Source organism: Aythya ferina, assembly GCF_964211825.1.
Source record: "Aythya ferina genome assembly, chromosome: 7".
NCBI classification, from domain to species: Eukaryota; Metazoa; Chordata; class Aves; order Anseriformes; family Anatidae; genus Aythya; species Aythya ferina.
In genome coordinates this window covers 18,561,314-18,578,425 of record NC_140302.1, presented here as the reverse complement: position 1 = coordinate 18,578,425, position 17,112 = coordinate 18,561,314, and the positions used below count along the sequence as shown (strand labels likewise).

Genomic DNA, 17,112 nt, shown 5'->3' with positions numbered 1-17,112 from the left:
TCAGGAACACTGGAATGTCTCCAAGCCTCCTAAACTTCCTCCTTCAGAAGATAACCAAAAAGAGGGACCTACAAAATCAGCTAGCACCATCAGTCAAGCTAAAGCTGTGAAGAAGACGAGCCTCTTTGAGGAAGAAGATGAAGAGGATTTATTTGCAATCACTAAAGAGAGGTGAAAATCCTTTGGGAGGAAACGGGAATGCTTTTTCAGAACAATTCAGCACTGTCCTCAAAACCTGACGGAGTCAGACATATTGAGTGTTGTCTCCTGTTAGTGTTATTGAGGAGGAAGTGGAGATGCTTGAGTGGGCTGGGCTGGGCTCTTTCACCTCTTTTATGTCTATGATGGATTGCTTTCCTCCCTACCACTGAACTGGGCAACCCATTTTCCTGCCTTTGATACCTTTTGATACTCTCCTCTCTTCACAAAAAAGCTGTGCAGATGAGAGGGGTGGTGGTACAATTGTTGACACGGTGAGGAAACATAGTCCTAGATCTGAGACCAGACCCTGCAAATGAAGTTATACTTAAACAGATGCAGTACATGGGCCCTGAAACTTTTGCATTGATCTTCAACTTTTCTCTTCCTCACCTCCAGCCAAAGAAAGCCACAGAAGGTATCACTGCTGTTTGAAGATGATGCTGTTAATGGAGAGTCACTCTTCAGTTCCCAATCAACACTGCTTCCTTCAGCTTCAAAGGCCACAGTGGTACCTTCTCTTTCTTTTAAAAATAATACAGAACACTTGCACAGTGTTTTCATAGGATATCTTCCTTGATAGATAATGTAAACCCAAACTGTTCTAGACAATAGTAGTTCTAGCAAACTTGGAAGGGGATCAGGGCAGACTGAATTCATACATGTAAAAATTTCTAACATCAGCCTAAAAGATTTCAAAATTGTCTTGATCACCAACCCTACACTTGTTTAATTTATGTTAAATGCGTGTACGTGTGTTAAGAGTTTTCAGCTGAAAGGTACCACTAACAGGAACAGATAGCTTACTGCTGACTGTGAAGCTGGGATTTCATCCTTTGTGCCACCTTGGCCCAAGCTGACTGGCCCTCTGTGGAGGGCACTTATGCTGTCCTCTGTCTTGTGAGCTTAACCCACAGTGTGCTGTCTTTCTGGTTGTGCTTTGAAATATCAAGTAGGAATTGCAGAAGTTGAATTCAGCTGTATCTGTAGGACTCCCTGAACTTGTGTGCCCCTGCTCCCCAATTTTGCTTTTCTGGTTACCAGGAAGACAGTTGCGATGAACATAATTATAATTCCAGGCCCTGTCTTTTTCAGTTTGGGTTCAGCATAGGCTTGGGAATAGAAAAAAAAAAAAAAACAGGCAAGCCATGGTCTGGCTGCTGGAAGTCTCAGGAACCAGTGCAGTAATTAAACGGGTTTCCCACAGCATCTGCTCTAAGCTTGCAGCTGCACTCTTCTCCTGGCACTCTTCATTCAGTCTTAAGAGACTATAGCAATAGAAATCAAAAGTCACAAATCAGAAAGCCCCATGGGAGCAAAGTAAGAGATGTCAAGCATGTTACCAGTGTCCACATAGACCCCTGCAGATAGCACACTGGGAGTCTGCTATCCCACAGCAATAAGTGCATCCTGTACACCAAGCAATTTTGTGTCAATAACGTTCTCTTAATTTTGCAGGAGAAAGTAAAACCAGCACAAGCACCACCTTTGTTTAGTGATGAAGAAAAGGAGGAAAAGGAAGATCTGCCAGATAAGGCAAAGTCTAACCAGGTAGAAGATACCTTGTGGTCTTTAGAAGAGCCTGGAGCAGTTCCTGTGTCTAGAGGAACAGATGTTGCAGGGCAGCATACAAAGGAAAAAGTGAGCAATTTTCTTACATTAATATGAAGCTTGGCAAAGGTTCAGTTTCAAAATTCAGTGGTGCTGCTTCAGGACAGAATTATTTTTCTGTATTGTGCCTGCTATTGCTAAAGAGAGAGTAATTCAATCTTTCTTTAGCAGAATTACTTGATCAAACAGACCAAAAATTGAGTAAATTACTTTTAAATTTGTTTTCCAGCTGGCATGCATGAGAGATTTCTGTTTGGCGTTTGTTTTTTTCCCCCTCCATACTGGACAAGGCAATCTTTATTCACATTCGTAGAGCTCTCCTTTCCGAAAAGCAGCCTATACTGATGCATAGGCTTTGTAAAGCTCAGTAACTTTATTTTTTGAGCATACTGTTTGGTGAATTATAAATGGTTTGGGTAGCTGTAGAAATGTGTCTCTTGGAATTGTGAGTTTCTCCTGGGTTCCACTGTTTACAAAATGAGATTTTAGTGCATTATTGAAGAAGCTTCAGCAGAATTTACTCTTGGGTATTCTCCTACTGAGTGATTGCTGGAGAATTACCAGCTGATGGGTTTCCAGGGTGCTATTATCACACTCTGTGTTTTCCTGATCACATTCAGTGTTCAGGTAGTGCTGCCTACTCCAAGGAATCTCAAGTTGCATGAACTCGGTGCCTCATAGATAATATCAAAACTGTTGTATTCAGCTTCGTGGAGCAGAGACAGCCTGACTTATAGATGGGGAGGAAACCTTATGCAGAAAGCTGCTTATCAACAGCACTGTGGTGTTAAGGTACCAGGAGGAAGCCTTTGTTCCTTTCAGAGCCATAAAGTGTGTCCTTTATATTGAAATCTACCTTGGTAATCTGCATATTGCTATTCTGTCTGTTTAGGAAAAATGAATTGAATTTAGTAGTCTGCTATGATACCAGATTACAGAACTCTGACCACTGCTGGCATTTAAACAGTAAAGTTTAGTGGTTTGGGGGGGCAAACCTGAACTAAATAAAACTTGATGTTTTTATTTATTTTGGTGGAGCCTTTTGCAGCAACATCTTTAGAGCCAGAGAGCAATTCAGATTTGTTTGCAACATCACCACCAGCTCTGGAGAAAGATGTCAAGACCCAAGCTAAGAAAGTGTTAAGCTTGTTTGATGAGGAGGAAGAGGAGAGACTGGAAGATGATGGCACTAAAAATGCACAGAAAGAAATTGGTGTGGTGAGTCTAGAGACGTTCTTGAACAGAGAAACAATATTTCTGCCTCTATACCTCTCCTATTATAGGCAAGGTTTTGTTTTTACCCTCCCTTCTCTGCAAGTCATGAAGTTCAATCTCTTTCAAATTTTAAACTTCCAAATTCTTGGATGATAAATGATTCCTATGCTTCCCTATGATCCCGAATCTCTCAAAGCTTTCCTGGAAAGCATTCAGCAGTCAGCATCTAACATCCATGGAGTGATTAAGGTGCTGAAATGCATAATCATGCAAAAACCACAATAGATGATTTAGGAACCTAATCTTTTTAGCAGGGAAATCTGAAAGGTACGACTATTTTGAGTGTTTGTCTCAGTCTAGAATGTGTTTTGTGTATGGATGCTACTAGACCTGTATCAGGTCTACGTATGTCTAGGCATACACAGCACATCTAGCTCTCTAAAAATTTGACCTTGCTTTTGATGTAAAGTTAAAACTGATGCATGGAAAGGCTGAGAATGGAGCAGTTATAAAAAAAAAAAAAAAAAATGTAGAACAGGAAGAGTGGACCAAATATGATGTGCTGGAAGCTGCTTAGATAGCAGCTGATACCAGTTGGCTTGCCAGATCATGGAGGGCTGTTAAGGTGCTCTATTTGACTGTCAACCTTCCCTACCACTCAGCAGCGAAGTTGAAAGTACATGTTTTTGCCAAAGGCAGATGTTATGTTATTTTCTTCATGATGGGGGTGCTTTTGCTTTAAAGGGAGGAGAATGGGAACTCTGTCAACCAGAACAGCTTTACAGGACTTTGTCTTTTGTCTTTCTTCTCCTTTTTTTTTTTTTTTTTTTTTTTTAATTAAAGGTAGCTCAGAAAAATAATTACCCAGATTCTCTTCTTTTCACTTCTGTCCTGCACCTTCATCTGAACAATTCAAGGCACAAAAGTGTCTTGCTAAAATATAAACCTTCCTGTACAGTCATGATACCATACTGAAAAAATTTTCCTCCTCCTAGGGACATGTAATGAGTAAGGAATAGAAGCTGGCTTTCAGGTCAGCGGACAGGTACATTTTGGTTAATGTCTTCTCATAAAAATGAACTATTAATACATGTATTTACTTTGTAGGTTTTTCAAATTTAGTCAGTGAAAAATGCAACTGATAGTTAACGTATTTTTGTTGCTAAGGCTGTAGTGCAGCCTCGAGTGAATTATAAGCTGTCTTATTACTAGGCAAGTAAACCCATGAACTAGATGCCCTCAGTAGGGAGGGGTTTTTTCATAGTGCGGACCTTTCTCTTCCTTTCAGCCTTCCAAGAAAAGCACTCGTCCCAAAAGCACTGGAGTCTTTCAAGATGAAGAGCTTCTTTTCAGTCACAAACTTCAGAAGGACAATGATCCAGACGTTGACCTCTTTGCCAGCCCCAAGAAGTCGGTGGTGAGTTCAAAGCCCTCCTCTAAACCTTCTACTTAAAAATGGTCTTTGAAGTGTGCAACCTACCAGTATTGCTTGTTTGTACGTAACTTAAAAGTCCCTGATCTCCAGGGACGGCCAAATGCTAAAATCAGTTCAGGCATCACAGGCAGAAGGAGACATGCTTTTGATCAGTGACACTGTTATTTATTTATTTTTATCGTCTCTCTCTTCAGTCTGCAAACTGTATCCTGAAACCATCATCTGGAGGAGGGCTTTTTGGGGATGATGATGAAGACGATCTCTTCAGTACTGCTAAAACAAACCCTCCGGTATCTGGTCCTCTATTATAAATGACTTTTGTAAAAGACTTTGGAAAGACGTGTATAAAAGGGATTTTTTCCATGTGTGTTTCCACAAGAAATGAAATGAATTAATCTTTTTTAAGAGAATAGAAATGTCTCCTGTGACCCTGAAGACCTAAGTAACAAATAGATGCAACAAATCTCCCAAAATTGGGATGTGAGGAGTAGATTATTTTCATCTTTGCATGCCACTGGGATGGGCTTAGGTGTTAGAGAATATACCTGAGCAGAAATCGTAGTGGAGTTATGTTTGTATTATTCAGGGTCTGACTGGTTTAACAGGTAGGGAGATGGTAGGACTTCAGCTTACACCTTCTCTGCTCCAAAGGGCAACGAGGTTCTTTAGGCTCAGCATGCTTTGTGGGAGAGCTAGCACAGATGGCCAGACTCAAATCTGCCTTTCCAGGTTACAGATTTCCATAGTTTGGTTGCGAAGCTATATCTGTAGGCAAACAGATTAAAAAATTACACTTCCTTCCCTGAGGCATTCACTATTTGTATGACACCTGATTTGTCACTGCAATAAGAAGCAGCTTGAACCGCTTCTATAGTAGTTCAGATAAACCTGTTTTAATTTGCACTGTAGTGGACTAGCTGTGTAGTTACCCTTTTAGATGGATAAGGGCTGTAACCTTATTCTGGTCTATCTTCCTGTGACCAGCTTCTTCAAGGAATAGCTACGCTTTCACCAAAAACTACTGGGATTCACATACTTGCATATCACTGAGAGGTCTCTTTGAGTAGACTTAATTTTTTTGTTAGTTTCTTATAGAGTTTAGAACTAAGGGGTTTTACTAACTTTATAAAGGTAACAAGGGGAAGCATCTGTTACTTCAAAATAACCTTTTAAATGCGAAAGAATAGACGTGATTATGTTTTTCTTTTCAATAGGCATAACAGTTTGGATAAGAAATCATGATTGAATATCTAGTACAGGAACTGCAGATCATTAGTACAGTGGCAGATTGTTGATCTTAAACCATAGCTGCCTGGCAGCATTGTTCTGGGGAAAAAAATAAGCTGACTTTCCTACCCTGAAGAATACAGACTGTAGAGAGCTCATTTGTTCCTTTCTATCTTTACTGTTTTGTCTATTAAGTGCAAGAACCCACATTCAGTAACTACTGCAAATGCCCTGGTTTTAGAAACAGGCCATTTACGGAACAAAACTAGATCTCTACTTTTCCATCTTTCATTGTGTTTGTCTACCCAATGATATTCTTGCCAACTTGTAATATTAGCAACTGAAGTCTCACTTTCTTCCCTGTGATTCATGCATGACTGAGCCTTACTTGATAACTTATGCTGTTAAAGTCTGCAGATTGGTTTAATTTAAGGTAATGAATGTGTTAAAATGTTCTTGATCACTGGATTGTTTTTAGAGTGCAAGCAGCTGCAGTAATGAACTGGGCTGCATTACGGGTGGTTTGAGGTCAAAGTCCTAACATGCGTTCTAAACTGCTACTCTAAATGTATTTACAGTTTAATTTAATCTATTTTCAGGTTGTTAGCTGAAAGTTAGGCTGGAAAACTGGCAATATTTCCTGGAAACTGTTTCTCTGAGGACTGTAGAAGGGGTGGTCTTAGTTAATTAGTGCTTGGCAGCTATGTACAGAGCCTGCTTGCTTGAATCCATAAAAATAGCAGTGTTGCTTAGCTATCTTTGTACCTTTATTTTCCCCACTGTCCTGTCTATGAGGACAGCATATATATGCATTCAGAAGCATATCCAAACTCACTTTATTTTTTAGTATAGACAACAAAGGCATGGGTAGGTTAAAAGTATGGTAGAGTGGAAGGCCCTTGCTATTGTGACCAAAAAGCAATGCCTGTGCATTGCAGACTCAAAAGATGATGGTAGTTTTCTTTGCAAATGGAAATGAGATTGTAAAAATCTTTGCTTGTTTTGTTGTTCTGCTGATTGTGCTTTTTACCAATTCATGTGGATTTGTGCGCTTAATGTTTTCAGAAAACAGTGGAGAAGAAAACAGTTAAAGCCAGTTCGAGCCCTCCCTTGGAAGATGCTTTAAGTGCCAAACAAGATGAAGGTCCGAAGACAGTTACTACAGAGGCAAGTACTGAAATCTTGTGTCTTGAACAATATGCACAGGATAAGGAGATGTTTTAAGATCAAAACTAATGCCTGAATTCACTGGCTACAAAGCTGCAGAAATGCAGTAATGCATGGCCATACTTATCTCTGCTTATCAACAGCAGCATAAATTTAAGTTAACTGCTAGAAGTTGAAATGCTGTTGACAGTGTTTTATTCGTTACCCACATGCTTATGAGGGCAAAGTGCAGGGTGGTGAAGAACTAGGCTTCAGGTGCAGTTTGATAGAAAAATGTGTGATTTGATCACTTAGTCATTCTTTGAATTGCCAGTGTCTGATGGAGTGAATGTTATCTTTAAAGTACAGGTAGGCTTCCTCAGAAAGGAGATTATGGCATATGGTACAAATCTGTGGCTGTTGAGAATCTTTTCTTGAAGGCTTTATGAGGAGCAAACGAGACTCCTACTCCTGTTCTTAATCTTGCAGAAACAGCATATCACAGAGAGGCAGTCTGGATCTGAAGTCTGTCTTGTCTCATCAGAGATGCTTGTTTGATTTCCAGCTGTAGGAAACGAGCTTTTCATCTTCTGGGAAAGGGGGTGGCTGTATTTTGCCTCCTGGGTTGAGGAACACAGAGCAAGCCTGTCTTCCCTTTTGGTGAAGTACTCTTTGACGTGGAGAACCACACTTGTCAGGCCTTTTTTTGTAGCTACTGGTAAGGTTCCTGTGCAAGGTTCAGCCAAATCCCATGTGCATTTAAATGGAGAATAATTTCAGGCAGCAGGGTTCTTCTGTCATGCTATGAAGTCCCCCAAAACAGTGTACAAACCCTCAGTGACCAATCACACCAATGGCAGTATGGCCCAGCTCATAAAACCAGTTAGATCAGACACTTGTAGTGAGCAAACCCTGGACAAACACCTCTGTTGATCTGGTTTATCCCCAGGTCCTAGAACTGATTCAAATCTTCAGACCACCAAGCTGCTCTTGCTCATTTAGTCTGCTGGTCTTATTTCTGGTACTGATGGTCTGCCTTCTGTAGAGGAGCACTCCCTTCTTAGAAGCTGTTTTCCTTGTGAGCTAAGAGGTTTTATTCTGTAACCCTCTTCGATTCTAAGTGTGCTGCATTAAAGTCTGTGGCCCTATTATAGCTGGTTACAAAGAGAAGACAAGTTCATTATATCATGATCTGGCAGCATGGCCTCAGAGGATCTTAGGGGAAGGAACAAGCAAGGAGGAACAGTGGCTGTCAGAATTTGATTTGACAAGAGTCATGTGTGACATGGAGAAGATGGAAGTTGTAGAGTTACTATGGTAAAGCATAATATCAGATTCAAAGAGGGTGGAACAAAGATGCCATAATGGCCATAGGGCTATGATGTTGGGAACTGAGAAGTTGAAAATTGAATGACTATAGCTGTGGTACTGGGATGTAATGAGATGCCTCGATAACAAGGTATTCCAGAAGAAGCTGGTAAGCAGTGAGCTGGTTTCTTTATTTAGATATATTAAAATGTAAGCTATGGTCTGGTTGAAGATGTTGATATTAACTTGTCCAGCTGTTGTTTAATCCAGTGTAATTTTGTGCAGAAATCTACAGGTCCTGTTCCCATTAAAACCAAAGAGCCCTCATCTCGGATTGGAAAGTTACAAGTAATTACTTTATTGGCATTTTGACTTTCAAAAAAAAAATTTAAAAAATCTTCCTTGCCTTACTGATGGCTCTCCCTGAAACAAAATCTTTTTACTTCCCTACCTTACTCTTCCAATTTTTTTTCAGATTACGTTCTATATTGCTACTTTTTTTCCTGTATTGCATGTTTAACATTATTTCCCCCTTCTCACCTTTCAGAGTTGACTATGAGCAATGCTATTTAACTCTATCTGGGGGCAGAGGGTGGGCTGCTTGTTGGCCTGCTAATCTACTCAGCACTACTTTAAGTATGTTCAGAGACTTTTAGGGGTTTTGAGTTTTGGTTGCTTCCCTCTCTGATATGAAAAATCTAATAACTATCTATATTACTGTATCACTAATGTCAGAGCCAGTCTTTTCCTCAGACAGGATACTGAGGCACATAGATTTTTGCGTGATGTAGAGTGGCCATGCTGTTCTTGGAGCTTTATACAGGATAATAGTGTTGAGCACTCAACAGATTTAGTGAGACAGATGACGTGGGAAATGCAGAAGTGAGTAGATATGAGAGAGAGGCCAGGTACTCTTAGGAGTAGAACTTGAATGCCTAAGCACGCTTGCTGCTTCTCTGGAGCCATGCCTGCTCTTGAGCAGTATTAACATGATTTCTTTGTGTGTGTTTGTATGTTTTTTCTCTATTTTGTAGGCTAACTTAGCTATTAACCCTGCAGCCTTACTTCCTGGTGCAATGCCTAAGGTCTCCAACATAAAGTCCCCCTTGCCAGTTTTGGACACTCCACTGAATGAACCCAGCGATGTACAGAACAGTGAAGCCTTCCCTGCTGCAGGAAACAATGAGGAACTGGGTGTAAGCTTTGATCAGCCTATGCAAGCGGATACCTTGCACAGTGCCAATAAGGTAACCTCGGTATTTAACAGGATAGAAAAGGGGATTCAAAACAGGCTGTTCTCTTTCGGAAACCTATGTTTTGCCATGCAAATTCTGCTATCAGTGTAGTCTATCTGAATAAAGGTGTGGAAATCTAATCCACTGTACCAGGCCAATGAAGAGAAGCACAAGTTTACTGCATTCTTAGCTCTGTAAGGGACTTACACATATGCCCAATTCAGTCCCTTTTTAAGGCACATGCATACAGCACCCAAACACATTGTTGTTCCCTATAGGTTGAAGGTATTTTAGTCTAATACCTTGTACTGTCTTGAAGGGTGCCAGCATGAAAAACATAAGGCATTTCTCTAGGCTAACTATAAAATACATTATAGACAGCTGCTGTAGCAAGATGTCAAGGACATGTTACTGCTGGAGGTTGAGCTTTATCCCCTCTGTGGATAAACATGTTGTGCTGTCCTGAACTGTCAGTCATAATTCTTTTTCAGACAAAAGTTCAAAAAAAGCCCTTAAAGACAAAACTCAAAAGAAAATAAAACAACGACAAAAAAATACCACACAACCCCCCTAAGCAAACAAAAAACATGCAAACCAAAAAACAAACAAAATAAACCCAGCCACAAACAAAGAAGTTACAGCTTTTGAAATGGTAGATCTGTCTCCTGGCTCACTTGTTTTTTATTCCTACCTTTTTCTTAATGGACTGCAAAAGACATTCTACTTAAGGATTTAACAGTTCTTTAAAAAAATCTTGAATCATACAGTTAAGACTTGGTCTGGGTGTTAATAACAGGGAAGATGAGGTTGAACTGATGTTTACTACTTGTGTGCCCATGTGGTATATCATAGAGGCTATAATGGAAACTTGCAGGAGGATGTGTTTTCATAAAAAGCAATGAAATTAAATGGAAAATGTAATTAGTCATGACCTAGACTAACTGTGCACCACAGACGTTTCTGGATTAGCAAAGTGTCTGATTAAAGTAGTGCCTAAAGTCAGAAGGTTAATGTGATTTGCTGACCTGTGTTGTGACTCTCTTCTTTCAAGTCCTATTGCTTTTGCACCCCCGTTCTACCTGCTGTGGAATGACTAGCAAATCAAAAGTCCTGAGTTATTTTCAGAATATTTTCTTACTGCAAGCTACTCCGAGCTTGAATGTCCAGATTCCTTCCTGCAAAATAGGGAGGGTGGATCATGCTGAGATGATGATGGTTCTTGCTGCTTCTCTCTCTGAGCAGATAATGATTTAGTTTCATCATTCCTTGCTCAGAATTCACAACTAAACACTTGCTTAAATGTACAGGTAGCTGCTGAAGTTACGTAAACCAGCATTATAAGCAAAACTTGGAGTTAATTTGGTTTCAGTGTGCTAGTATGAAACAGGTACTGTGTTAATTGGATGTGTTATGAAGGCAGAAAATGTTATAAGGGAACAAAATGTGAATCCTAATGTCTCTTTCATAAATTTGTTGTTATTGGTGGTTTTTTTGTTTGATTTTTTTTTGTTTGTTTGTTTGTTTTTTTGTTTTCCTTTATATATAACCCTGCTCCTTTCTTGCAGACCAGGATCAAGGTTACAGGAAAACGAAGACCTCCTAGCAGAATGGCCCGCCGTCTAGCTGCACAAGAGTCTGGTGAGAGTGAGGAGGTAAACAGCGCTAAAGAACTGCAATTCTCACTACCAAAACAGAGGTCACCAATAGAGAATGTAAAGGAGCCTCTTGTTACTGAAGGAGAGTCCAAGGAAAATGGCTTTCTCTCTGGCTTGTCACTACCGGCTCATGGCAGCGTTCTTTCTGCTGGGACAAACAAAATCCTTCCTCCAGAATCCACGGATGAAGGAGATGATATATTTGAATCAGAAGACCTTTTTGCAAGCAGCTCAGCATCCAGAACAGCTGCACAGTCAAAGCTGAAGAAGGAAATTCCAGACAATGTGTCTAACGCACCTATTAAGGGCAGAGAGAAAAAGCCTGATCTGTCTGTTCTGGGTAATCAGAACAGCAATGATCTTTTCCAGTCTGTACAGAAAAAATCATCATCGAAAAGCAGCCCTATACCCTTTTTGGAGGAAGAGGAAGATTCTCTCTTCACCAGTCAGAAAACTGGAAAGAAGGAGTTGAGATCTTCTGTCCGGCAAGCTGTTGACCCTACTGCACAAGACATCTTTGAGGTAATGGTTGAAGCTTGCTGGAAAGAGTAGGATGGAAAGCCTGCCATGTTGGCCTTTTTGATCCCCAGGGTTTTATGCAGAAGTTTCTACTTAAACATATGCTGAATGGTGGTTGTTGTAGGACTGGGGGTGTGCAGGAGAATGAGTGAGGTAAATTGTCAATTATATTTTGATATTGGGCAACAGAAACCCTTTATTTGGATGTTCATCTGTTTATTAGCAAATGTGGATTAAAAGGTGGATTCTTAACACAGAGCAGACGCATCAATGAATGTGCTGTGATGACATCCCTGTGTTTATGACCATTTTCAAAGTAGTGAAGTATTTGGTTCCTTTTTGTTACTTGCCTGTTCAATGCACATTAGCTCAAATAGATCTTTAAAGGAGGAATGGATTTGGCAGACTGGAGAGGTGATACAAGTATCTCTGTATTGTACTTGACCTGTGCACAATCCCACACTAGGGCACTTACCCTTGGGGACAAGGGACTGAAAATTCTCAGGTTTGTCAATGCTGTCAGTCTTCTAAACATCTTAGCTGCTGTGTACAGGTAATGACTATTCTTTTGAAGTGTAGTGTGTGTTGATGATCTCTCTGTACTTTGCTCTAAGGATGATATATTTGCTACTGAGGCAATTAAACCAATGACGAAAACAAAAGAGAAGATGCCAGAGACTAACCTGTTTGATGATAACATTGATATCTTTGCGGATCTCACCATAAAACCAAAAGAAAGGAACGCCAAGAAAAAGGTGGAACAAAAATCCATATTTGATGATGATATGGGTAAGTGTCTAATGTCTTGTTACTAATCTCATAATATTGTCCAGAGTCATGTTTTCCAGAGATGTTTTAGAACCCTTTGCTGTCCTTAACTATGAGCTGCTCTCAAGTCTCTGGATATATTTGGATTTTACCCCTGGATGAGAACTTCTTAGATCTGTAGAAACAGCACAGGATCTAAATGGTTTAGGAAAGCGTATAAAAGTCCTCTTTTGAAATGAGGAATAATTTAATTTCTGTGGAGATTTTCTCATCTGTGGGAATTAGAAAATTTCTCGTCTGGAGTAAGAGACTAATCTCATCCTGTTACAGCACTAAGAGATATGCTCTCTGTTTAATTTGCACAGCTTCTTGTATCCTGTTTTCAGATGAATCACTAATGATGTGAAGAGATCGGCATCTTTCCTCACATCCCACCTATTCAGATTGAATCTGATTCATCACAGTTTTGCTTGTGCTACTCTTAAGCACGCAAATGTGATGGAATGACCTGGCTGAAGTCTCTAAAGATGTTAGAAAACTTGCCAGAGAATGAAAACATTGAGATTTAAAAATCTTCTGAATTGATATAAAAAATAACACAGATTTGCAAGTAAGATATTTGAAATATGGATGGGATCAACAAAAATATTTGTCTGTTTTTTTGCTATATGTAGCCTATATCAAACAAAAGGACTTCTGAAACAGCTACCCCTTCTAAATAGTTTTGCACAAAAAATTAGAACCTCACATTGAAAAACAATTTGAGAGTGTCACTTGAAAGGAACTTGGAAAATTAGTCACAATAGAGCCTGTTTTTGCTTCTGCTTTTGACATCTACTCTGGTCCTAGAGCTTGTTGTCTCTTACATGTGATGTTGATGCCTACAAGCAGCTACAGCATCCTGTTATCTGATAGAGTTTGTTTTCCTCTAGAGCATTGACTGTTTTGTGGTGCAGCTATAGGTATGCAGCTTTTTAGTGCCCAAAACTATGGAGTTTCAGAAGCCCAACAGGAGCATAGGGAAGATAGTTGATAGTGAGGATGCTCTCTTGGCTGTAGGCTAGAACGGGCACTTTCCTACCATGTAGGTTAAGGATTGGCTTCAGGGATTGTGGTAGCACTTCATTTAGGCTGAATGTTGCTGTCCTAGAAAATCCTTTCTACTGCAAATAGCTGGATGCAGTTTGATAGGGTGGAGGAGGCAAGCTGCTTGCTTTCTTTGCCCTACTGCAGCTTTGTGTCATTATTTGGTACATTTGTGGTAAGCTTGTGGTTGCACATTAGGAGGAATTTGTATTTCACATCTTTATTCTAGCCTCCTCAGTGACCTTATGGCTGATGACACAAACAGCTTAATCAACAGCCATCACTGCCCATCTGGGACAGTCCAAGAAAAATGGAGATTGAGCTTTTTTTGTGCATTGACAAATGCTGTTTTCCATGACCAAAACTCTCTCCTCTTTCCTAAACCTTGTTATAAAATGTGAGTGATGCCGCTTACTGCTGATGTCACTCACTGTACTTCCCAGCTGGCTGTGAATCTAATCCATGTGATAGGTTTTTGCTGTGGAGTGATGCCAGTAAGGGATTACTTTATTTTACTGCTGTTCTAAACTGCTCTTGTGCTGAGATGCTTTCCTGGATTATTCCCGTGTAATCTTTTATGATAAGCACAACAGCAAACATACCGGAGAGGAAGAAGCAGTGAGGACAGACAGGCGAGTGTGCTGTGATAGGCTACTTCTTGCTTGGCCTCTGCTCACGGTTAAGATATATGTTGAAGTCTGGAATATTGGCATTCATCCTCTGGACCAGTAAATAGCTATGAACCTCAGTGTAAGGTGTGTTTTCTAAATAGGGATTCATGACTAGCCTTGTGAATTGCTGTGAGGTATCTGACTCACTAGTCACTTCAGTGTTTGTACTGTAGAAACTGTCTTCTTCCAGGAGTATAGCCACACACGAGCAGCCCTAGCCCCAGCAAGAACTGCAGGTCTATGGGCTCTGCTGCTGATACAGGGTATCTGTGTTGGAGGGTTTCCTCTTACCTGTTGTCCTTTAGGATAGCAGTCAGAGCAGTCTGCCTCCTTGCATCTTAGCTGTGCCCTATTCTCAAGTGATATATGCTGTGTTTTTATTCTGCCATAGGTTAAAGATTCTCTCTATGGCTAGCAGATGCCACAATAGCTCCTAGCAAGTACTGGTTTTCTCTTGTGATCTTCTTTGACACCAGTCTTGGCTACTCTTGGAGTCTCTCAAGTTCTTCAGACACCAATGTTCTAGATAAGTGGAAGGTTATCTGGAACTTGCACAATGAAACTTATTGTGGAGGTTTAACTTATTAGTATTTCTGAAGTGCTTCTGAGAGTTCAGACGTTATAAAATACAAGTATTATTCTGCTTTACCGAGAAGAAAAAATGTTCTTGATTTGACTTACAGCTAACAGCTCCCACGTATGTCCTTACAAATAGATGTAGAATTGCAAGCAGCAGGAAAGCATTTGTTTATCACAGAATGTCCTTGGCAGTCCCTGTTGTGTGCTGGGGACTTTTCTGTACAATGTTACTTCTGTTTAGTAGTTAATTCCCATTAAAAGCATCTTTTTTTTTTTTCTTCCCCTCTAGATGATATCTTCTCTAGCAGCCAAACCAAGATACCCACTCCCAAAAGTAGATCTTCCCAGACAGCCTCGGAAGTGAAGTCTGAAAGCAAGGCACTGAGCACATTTGATGACCCACTGAATGCCTTTGGAGGCCAGTAGCCAAGGGGAATGTGTTGCACAGAGGAGGCCTTCCTTATGCTCTGTCTCATACACTGGATTCCCTAATCCAGTAGAGCTGAAATGAGAGCTGTGGATATGTAAATGACAGATTACCCATTATAAATAGTTAGTATGCTCTTTTACTGGGTTTAATTACTCTTAATGATATATTAAAAAAGGACGGTAACCTGCTATTTTTTTCTATGGTGGCCAGATGAATATAGCCTGTGCAATACCTGCGACGAAGTAATCTATTATACAAAGTATAGTTTGTTTTATTGAACAGAGCTATAGAGAAAATCATTGATATTGTTAAATAGTAAATGGAGTCTGTTAAATTAGATCCGTCTGTACGTTTTGCTTTCTACTTTACCACTTGTTAAGGACATCTACATTGTGCCTGGAAAATAACCCAAATTACTGCCATGCTTTGTCTAAGCCTGCTATCAGTCTCCTGAGCTATTGTTAGCGTAAGGCAGGATTCTGTCTGTTATTAGGTATAGCTCTTAGATATATCTAATCAAGCACTTGGAGCAGGAATTGATACCAGGTAGAGACCAGTTATTTCATACCGGCAGCTAATACGGTCTATAAAAATAAATGCTTAAAACTTCTCTGCCATTGTGTGTTACAGAAGAATACCTAGTGTTCTATGAGAACAATAGAAACCTAACGTTGTCTTCTATTCAAGTTGTAAGCCACTAAATGAGACTTCGGCCTGCTTGGATTTGTCAAAGCTTTGCAAATAACACTTCCCCATCAGTCCATCTATACTGAGCATGCTTGGTCACTTCAGCGTTGACAAGCTTATGTGAATTCCTTAATGCAGCGGCTCACTTGTGGCAAAGGCTTGGATCACCTCTTACCGTCTGCTTTTCTTTCCTATCTGTAACACATCATAGGCTGTTTACAGGAACTTGTTATTTTGTGTAAGCTCTCTAACTCTCTACTGTGTTTGGCTTAACCTTCTTGGTTTCCTTATTTTCTAGATTACCCTTGTGGAAAGGATGTAATTAACCATATTTCATGTCCAAGCAGAGCAAATGTATAAATTTTACTAGTGACTGCCTGAATTTCTAACTTTTAAACTAGGCGTGCTGTTTTTATGATAGGAGTGTCCTACCTTAGCTCTTAGCCTGTTCTATTTTCTGTGAGTTTAAAGCAGGTGCTCAGAGGATCTCTTTAAGAGCAATTCCTGCTGTCACTGAAGCCCTTGTTCTGGGACACCTGCTTCCATCTACCCTTACTTCAAGGGCACAGAAACTACAACAGACGGAGCATCTAGCATTAATGAGGGTGAAGCAGAAGGAAAGGGTGGAAGGGGTAAGAACAGAGAACTATCACGTATCGACTTGCAACAGAGGTGGGCCTGGTACTGACTCACATTAAGTGGGGGTAAGCTGGGAGTAGCAGCTTGGAGGAGAAGGGGGGAGATGTCTGCAAACGGGTGCCTACAGTGAAAGCGCTCGCGATGTATTTATAGGCACTGCATCTGTTGCATATGCCTCATACATGCCTCATGCATATGTTTGGACATCCTCTTTACTCCTTTCTTTTGTGCTTAAAGCAGACTGAACGACAGCCAGGGGGGAGAAAGGAGAAAGATGGGGGATTCTTCTCCTTCTTTTCTCCACCCTCCTTTCTTTTGCTCCCTTTGCATTAATAATTGACACGAGTCTGGCAGAGCCTGAGGCTCGCGAGCTGAGCACCCCAGGGGCTAGGAGGAGGTGGAGTAGGAGGTAAAAACACGCACGGCAGGGGCTTGAGGTTCCAGTGGAGACGAACCCTTCATGAAGCCTGGCGCCACAGCCCAGCTCCAACCTGTCCTACCCCCCCCACCCAGCCTGGGGCATCCCTGAGGCGTGGGACTACACTACCCAGGAGCCTCTGCGGCCTCCCTGTCACGAGCCCGCCGCCCCTAGCGGAGCCGCTGCATCCGGGCCCTTCCCGCGCCCGCCCCGCCCCTTAACGACCACAACAAGCGCCCCGAACGCTCTCGGCCCCGCCCTCCCCGGCGGCACCGGGAGCACCGC

At 41.0% G+C, this 17,112-nt stretch overlaps 1 protein-coding gene across 3 annotated transcripts in view; it reads left to right on the top strand.

Moving 5' to 3' along the window:
* Positions 1-15,850, top strand: part of LOC311439859 (WASH complex subunit 2-like) — a 34,805-nt gene extending 18,955 nt beyond the window's left edge. For 2 of the 3 annotated variants that reach the window (XM_084526087.1, XM_084526088.1), the window contains 12 exons: positions 5-171; positions 598-709; positions 1,657-1,839; positions 2,848-3,027; positions 4,313-4,441; positions 4,654-4,749; positions 6,752-6,853; positions 8,426-8,488; positions 9,175-9,387; positions 10,941-11,552; positions 12,164-12,338; positions 14,943-15,850. In XM_084526087.1, the coding sequence (XP_084382213.1) occupies positions 5-171; positions 598-709; positions 1,657-1,839; positions 2,848-3,027; positions 4,313-4,441; positions 4,654-4,749; positions 6,752-6,853; positions 8,426-8,488; positions 9,175-9,387; positions 10,941-11,552; positions 12,164-12,338; positions 14,943-15,079 (2,169 nt within the window). In that variant the 3' untranslated portion in view covers positions 15,080-15,850. The remainder of the gene's footprint in view (positions 1-4; positions 172-597; positions 710-1,656; positions 1,840-2,847; positions 3,028-4,312; positions 4,442-4,653; positions 4,750-6,751; positions 6,854-8,425; positions 8,489-9,174; positions 9,388-10,940; positions 11,553-12,163; positions 12,339-14,942) is intronic. The other variant, XM_084526089.1, reaches the window with a different exon arrangement.
* The last annotated feature ends 1,262 nt before the right edge of the window (positions 15,851-17,112 follow it).